The following is a 7,288-nucleotide window of genomic DNA, read 5'->3' on the forward strand; positions in this document are numbered from 1 at the left end:
GACACAGGTCGCAAGCGGCAACGTAACGCTTGACGGAACGATGCAGACCAGGCCAAAAGAAGCGGCACCGCACTCGAGCGTACGTGTGGGACACCCCAAGATGGCTGGCTGTCGGCAGGTCGTGCAATTCTTTAAGGACAGAAGAGTGTAGATGTTGGGGCATGACGAGCAGCAGCGGAGGACCATCGGGGCATAGGTTGCGACGATACAAAATGCCATTGTGGAGCATATAAAGTTGCAGAGACGGAGATCGGTTTGCAGCGCGGAGGCCATCAAAGATAGGTCGTAAAGACGGGTCGTGGCGCTGTTCATTGGCGATATCGGTGAGAGCAGTAATCGATAAGAGGCAGGGCAAGGTCTCACCGTCTTCTAGGTCAGGTGGCTCTACAGGGCATCGGGACAAACAGTCAGCGTCCTGGTCGTGACGGCCGGACTTGTACACGACGGAGTATGAATATTCTTGGAGACAAAGCCCAGCGACCAAGGCGACCGGTGGGATCTCTTTGTGAAGGCCGCCAGCAGAGAGCTTGGTGATCAGTGACAACAGCGAATGAGCGGCCGAAGAGGTACGGTCAGAATTTAGCTACAGCCCAGACAAGGGCGAGACACTCGCGCTCAGTAATGGAGTAATTTTGCTCTGCGGTGGAAAGTAGGCGGCTGGCATAAGCGATGACGCGATCTTGGCCCTGTTGACGTTGGGCTAGCACGGCACCGATCCCATATCCGGAGGCGTCGGTGCGAACCTCTGTGGGAGACGAAGGGTCAAAATGGGCTAAGATGGGCGGAGAGGTTAGCAAATGAACGAGGGAGGAAAATGATTTGTCTTGAGCAGGGCCCCATATAAAGGGGGCGTTGTTCTTAAGAAGGTCGGTGAGCGGGCGAGCGATGCCGGCGAAATCTTTGATAAAACGGCGAAAATACGAGCACAAGCCGACAAAGCTGCGCACATCTTTCGACGACCTAGGAAGAGGAAAGTCCTTCACGGCTTGAATTTTGACTGGATCTGGGCGGGCACCGGAAGCGTTGACGAGGTGTCCGAGAACAGTGAGTTGGCGGCGACCGAATTTGCATTTCGATGAGTTCAGCTGGAACCCGGCGTTACGAAACACTGTCAGAATACTGGAGAGGCGTTCGAGGTGCGAGGCAAAAGTAGGCGAGAAAACCACAACATCGTCGAGGTAGCAGAGGCAGGTCGACCATTTAAAGCCGCGAAGAAGGGAGTCCATCATGCGTTCAAAGGTAGCCGGCGCGTTACAAAGTCCAAATGGCATGAATTTAAATTGATATAAACCATCAGGCATCACGAAGGCGGTCTTTTCGCGGTCCTTTTCATCAACGGCAATTTGCCAGTACCCGAATCAAAGATCAATTGAAGAAAAATATTTGGCGCCGTGAAGGCAATCTAATGCATCATCGATCCTCGGGAGCGGATATCCATCCTTTTTTGTGATGCGGTTTAGGTGCCGGTAATCAATGCAGAAGCGCCAGCTGCCGTCCTTCTTTTTTACCAGGAGAACTGGTGAAGCCCAAGGGCTTGACGAGGGCTCGATGATGTCTTTTGCGAGCATCTTGTACACCTCTTGATTTATGACGGTGCGTTCTGCAGTGGACACGCGGTACGGACGTCTGTGGAGAGGAGCGGCATCACCGGTGTTTATGCGATGAGTCACCACAGAGGTACGAGGCAAAATACGGGCATCAAAGTCGAAGATGTCGCGAAAAGATGATAAGAGGCACCGAAGATCGTGAGCCTGCTTCGGCGGTAGGTCAGAACAGATCATGTCAGCGTAGTCGTCCGTTTGTTTCTCTGTGGATGAGGCCGCAAGCAACAGGCATCGGTGAGTGGAAGGTAAGCAGCTGTCCACCACTGATATGACACATTCGGCAGCAGGGCACAGGGTGGTGAGTGAGATGCCTTGCGGAAGCGGTTGGATAGATGAGCCAAAGTTCAGAACTGGAAGGTATGCTCGGTTTGCCGATATTGTACAGACAGTGTGCGCAAGCGCAATACTTCGCGTGAGGGCGACGTCAAGGTCCGGAGTGACGACGTAGGGACCATCAGGGAAAGTGGGAACAGATGAGAAAGAAATGTAAGTTGCGGCTTGAGGCGATAGATGGACAAAGTGACATTTGAGGGATGCAGCCAAAGCGTGCACTGAAAATAGTTCTCAGGTGCTCAGGAAATGCTGGAACAGGGTTACTCGGCAGCGACATGGCAACAAGCATGCTCGGCGCTTGTCCAAGACGATGCCTGCTGCTCTTGGCTGTGCTCAATTTAAAGCTGACAATGAACTTTTTGACCATGTGACAATATAAAATGTCCTTCCCTCACACTGAAGATCTGGCGTAATTGTTGCTAACTGAAATGAATGACGGGCCCACAAATATGAAAACAGTTGATGCTGAGGAGCTGCTTATAAGGAATACAAAAATAAAAATTACACTCAAACTACCTTCATGAACTTTACGTCATACACATTGCCATATCAGTCCCTTTCCTTTTGGTTTGGCACTTCACACAAGTACGAAAGATTATTAACATTAAAAAAAACACACTTCACAGCCACATCATCAAAACGGTACAAACAATTATTCTGATCAGCAGGTGGATGCTGACACTGTATTATATGCAGCACATCAAATACAAGCGGTGAAGCAAGCAGTCGTTGGGAGTGGAGATATAGACAGCCTGCAATCTCATAAATTCCGAGTACATAACAATACGCGCCATCAACCATTTTAACATAACAAGAACAGGTCTTCTTTGGTGTCGAATAATCTGAACTATGTATAATAATGCTGCCAATTTGAGCTCGAAAGTATCCTGGCATTTGAGGGATGCAGCCAAAGCGTGCACTGAAAATAGTTCTCAGGTGCTCAGGAAATTCTGGAACAGGGTGCGGCACACCGAGAGCACATGTTCGGTGGCTGTTTGTGTGCTGAGTGGCAATATTTTTCTTCGCAAAAGCCAAATGAGCTGGAACTTCCAAATTCCTTTCCAGGCACCGATAGAATTGGTGCATAATGCACCGTTCAGCGACCTGCATAGGCACCAGCTTGGCTGCTGATACAAGCCGCAGTGTGCGGCCAATTTCATCTTCGAAGGGAAATGTGGAAAGGCCCCACAATGGGCCAAACATGCGAGTGGCTTTAGGTAGGTGCAGCAGCTGATGAACATTAAACGTCATTGCTGTATCACCATAGAGCCTAGCTACCTGCTGTACAAAAGACAGCAATAAAACTTCAGCTGTAGAGATGTCACTCTCGCTTATAGTATCTTGCAGCAACAGAAACAGTGCCTTCACGAGGAGCGCAAAGTGTACCATGTATGGTCGAGGCAGAAGATCCGACAAGCATGGGACTTGAATAGGACAAATTGCCGGGCTAGTTGGTAATGATCCATTCTTGTTGACCGCGCGTTTAAAGCACAGGGACAGAAGAAACACAGAGGACGACGTCACAGGCGCTGATTTCTGTGTTTCTTCTGTCCCTGTGCTTTAAACGCGCTGTCAACAAGAATGGAAGCATGGGACACTATAAAACAAAAGCCAGTACCTCCATTCAGTTGCCTTCCAATAAGCACGCTCCAAGAGGGGTCGTGCAATCCTCGAGAAATTGATTGGAGGCTTAATTGTGCATAGTCTAGAATCCAAAAGCCTCACATGCCGCCCGATGTAGAAGGCTGTACCAGTAACTGAAAGCCACTGTTCCACCAGCTGCTTTGTCACGCCCTCAAGTACGCAATGCATGTAATCTGGCGGTAGGCCCCATACAAGGTCAAGGCCCTTCAGTCTGAGAAGTGGAGATGGCCCCTTGAAGCCTTCAAATGTTGCATCCAGTCCACTTGCTTGCCGCATTGCCTCGAGCACACGTCCGTGTGTCCGTTCACAGGCTAGCTGCCCACGGTAGAGGTACTTGACCGTGCCTGCAAAAGTTGCATAGTTTGCAGTTCCCTTTCTGTGTTAATGTATGGCTTGCAAAATTCAGCCTGAACCTTCAAGTTGCATTGGGAATTAAACCCAGATGTAATGCATACAAGTGCCACATATAAATCTGACAGCCTAGCACCAACTACATACCCAATGCTTGTCCAAAACTCTAAAAGTATTATGCTTTATAAACAGTACATTCACCCATTTGAACCTGATGTTCTACATTGGGAACAGCGTTTAAGCCACTTAAGGTCAGGAAGTAGCTCTATATTCATGACCCTGTTTATACATTTAATTCAATGATTTAGTTTCACTCAGCACTACTTTAGCACCTTCATAATACCATTTCGACACTAATTAACTGTCAGTCGGTATTACCGTGGGCCCCTTATGAAACAAACCACCATTGAAACAGTCACTGAAACTTACCATCAACACATGTTCCTTCCTCAAGGCACCACGTGCACCCATAATAGCCATTAAATTGCTTTATGTTGAGGATGGACGCTCTTGCCGGTGAGTCCACACAACACAGAACTGCATGTACCGCAGACTTCACAATTTTTTCACCATGGGACCACACTATTGTTCCAATATTGTTAACCTCACCAACAAACCTTCGCATAAACATGTACATAGGCGGATGCTCCTTTGCAAACCACAGCCCTGAGAGTGTCACGTTTCTCCACCGAAGTTCCACGGGCAGTTCATTCAACATTAATCGTATAGGCCAGATTGAACTTTTTGACGACTCAAACACAGGTGCCCCATCGGTGTTAAATGTGACTGTGACATCACTCCATGACATATTGAGCTGTCGCCGAATGCTCCGATACAGGTCACCATCAGTCACATCTTTGTTAATTCCTGGCTCTCGTATCGCAGTTGAAAGCCTCTGCAGATTTTCAAAGAGGATGGAGTTATAATGCTTTATTAAATCCAATAACTGTTTCTTGATGTCGAAAATGATGAAAAAAACTTCCCATTTCTATTAGGCTTTACACACTTTTCTTTAAGTTGCAGCCACCACAAGTAAATTCGCTGTCAACAGGAATGTCATGGGTAGTTCCGAAATGCTCGTGGCAACGCTGGCAGAATAAATGCAACCTCAGTGCCTGTTTTTTGTCTTTCCACATTTTCCGCAGCAAGTAGATAGACTGTGGCACAACTGCTTCTCCAAAAAGGGCATTAAGAAGTGTCAGAAGACATTTAACCTGTGACCAGGTAAGCCCTGCTGTCACAATATAAGCCAAAACTAACAGCAGTGCTTGAGCTTTGGTTGTTGACTGATGTGGCAGCGTTTCCTTTGAAAGCTTCCCAAGGGTACGCTTCAAAGTCATCAGAAGCATCAGAAAAGTAATCTGCACTGTCAGTTTCACGTTCCTCAACATCACTCCTGGTGCTGCATTCTACATACTCTCGGTCACAGCTGTCCGTGTGTTGGCCATCACTGGTAGATTCAGCACTGTCAGCTTCATAAGCAGGAAGCACTTCCTGAGTGGCATCACTTTGCGTTGTGCTTGCCAAGCTTGGACTTGAGCCCTTAATGTCGTCGGCACTTGATGATTCATTTCCAGTTCTTTCATGCTGGCTTGAGCCTATAGCGGACTGGTTCTGATTATCCTGAAAATAAAAATAAACATCTTTAGAACAATTTAAGAACAATTTAAATTTGTCTCTTCACTTCACTTCACTTCAGCAAACAGCAAGGTAGTATAGTTTTGAACAAAGTGCTTTGTTTCAGGCGTGCACTGATTATTTAGTTTTTCTCCTTAGCCGTCCACTTTTTTTCCCAAACCATATGAACTCAAAAAAGGTTTCCAGTGAAGTAGCTCTAGCCATGCTGAAAGAAAATTCTTCTTATGAGCACCGAGTGATTTCGGCCAGCTCTATACAGCAAAAACACTAACGAATACATCTAGTTCTAATGTGGTTTTAATGATTTCAGCAAGAAGTTTAAGCACCAAGATGTCCATGGATTAATACAATCGGTAAAAAATGGATTATGAATCGTGGAATAGAGTGCGCGGAAGTGGCAGCTACAGGTACTCAAAATTTTCTGTCACTGTTTACTGTTTCCCATTCTGTAGCATACCACTCTATCTCCGGTAACGTTATTAGACATGCAATGTGAAAATAAAATTGAGTACATGAGCCTACCATCAATCTAACATTTTGTAAACATTTTCCTGACTTCAAATATCAGATGAGTTAGTGGTTTGAGTTCGAATGCCCTGCGATCCCGAGTAAGTGGGTAATATTGATTGAACACACAAGTGCACGCTGCCATCAGTACCATAACCCCTAAGGAGCCATTTTTTCATGTGCACTCATAGCCTTGGTTAAGTTCATGGCTTAATTAGAGATTCAAGTCATGCAAACTTCTTTCTGAAAACCCATAAGTACAGGGACCACAGAGCTATGTCTTGAGTGAGGACAAGACTTAAGTTTGTTTAGTTATTTAGTTATTGTTTTATTTAAATGCTCATCTTCTTTTTGCATGTATTTTTTCTATTTTGCACTGCTGAAAGTTACATTTGTTAATGCATATAAAACCTGCATTGAAATGGGCAGCTTTGTAAATATGCACACACGAGGAGTATCAAGAGCATTAAAAAAGTTTGGGCACAGCCTGTGTCAATTGTGCTGATCATGCTCAAGAACATAGGTCAGTCAATTGATGACTTTGTTGGGACATCATTTTGTTTCACTACGAAGCTAACAAGCTCAGCTCCACTGTGCTTACATTAATAACGGCCTAGAATTGCAGCATATATTAGTGCAAAAGCACTAATCCGGACGTTCAGTGGCTGGCAAAATCATATCTTGTATATGCACCTTGGGAACTAACATAGAAAAAATGAGGTAGAAGAAGAAATCACATCATTATTTACGAGTGAAAGTCAAACCCACAGTGGCGCGAACAATTCTGCAACAGTAATTTTCTGGGAAATCTTAATGGTTGGAGCGAAAAAAGGTCGCTGCGCGAGGCCATTATGCTAATACTGCTTTTTTTTTAAGATGAAAGCCTTTAATGGCTTATACTCGCGGCCACGGATCTGTCGGGCATCCGTTATATCTAGCAACTAACTAGTTAACTAGTCGTAACTAATAGTAGTCATTAATAAAAGTTCACTTGAAATGATTAATCAACCATTACTGAATAGTTAGTAATTAATCAATAATTATCAGTTAGTTGTGAATCAATCATTAATGACTTTGTAATAGATAACCAACCCCTAATTAGTAGGTAGCAGTTGAATAACCACTAATTAGTTGTTAGTCAACCAATAATTAGTAGTTGATTAACGATTAATTAGTAGTTCACGAAAGCAGCAACAGTAACAGGCAAAGTC

The 7,288-nt window shown here is 45.3% G+C and overlaps 1 protein-coding gene across 1 annotated transcript; it reads right to left on the minus strand.

The window, feature by feature from the left end:
- Window positions 1–2,869: 2,869 nt before the first annotated feature.
- LOC144121478 (uncharacterized) lies at window positions 2,870–3,907 on the minus strand. The gene is made up of 3 exons (XM_077654706.1): window positions 3,515–3,907; window positions 3,031–3,361; window positions 2,870–2,939 (listed from the first exon to the last, which is right to left on the minus strand). The coding sequence occupies exons 1-3, from the start codon at window positions 3,855–3,857 to the stop codon at window positions 2,870–2,872; spliced, it is 744 nt and encodes a 247-aa protein (XP_077510832.1). The 5' UTR covers window positions 3,858–3,907.
- Between the last annotated feature and the right edge of the window lie 3,381 nt (window positions 3,908–7,288).

Source organism: Amblyomma americanum, chromosome 1 (genome assembly GCF_052857255.1).
Source record: "Amblyomma americanum isolate KBUSLIRL-KWMA chromosome 1, ASM5285725v1, whole genome shotgun sequence".
NCBI classification, from domain to species: domain Eukaryota; kingdom Metazoa; phylum Arthropoda; class Arachnida; order Ixodida; family Ixodidae; genus Amblyomma; species Amblyomma americanum.

Excerpts from the sequence above, each read along its gene's own strand:
- LOC144121478 (XM_077654706.1), bottom strand. The coding sequence starts at position 3,857 with ATGCGGCAAGCAAGTGGACTGGATGCAACATTTGAAGGCTTCAAGGGG. Across the intron at positions 3,362-3,514 it reads TGTCCCATGCTTCCATTCTT|TCCCATGCTTGTCGGATCTT; the intron begins GTTGACAGCGCG and ends GTCCTATTCAAG. Across the intron at positions 2,940-3,030 it reads CCTATGCAGGTCGCTGAACG|CACACAAACAGCCACCGAAC; the intron begins GTGCATTATGCA and ends ATTGCCACTCAG.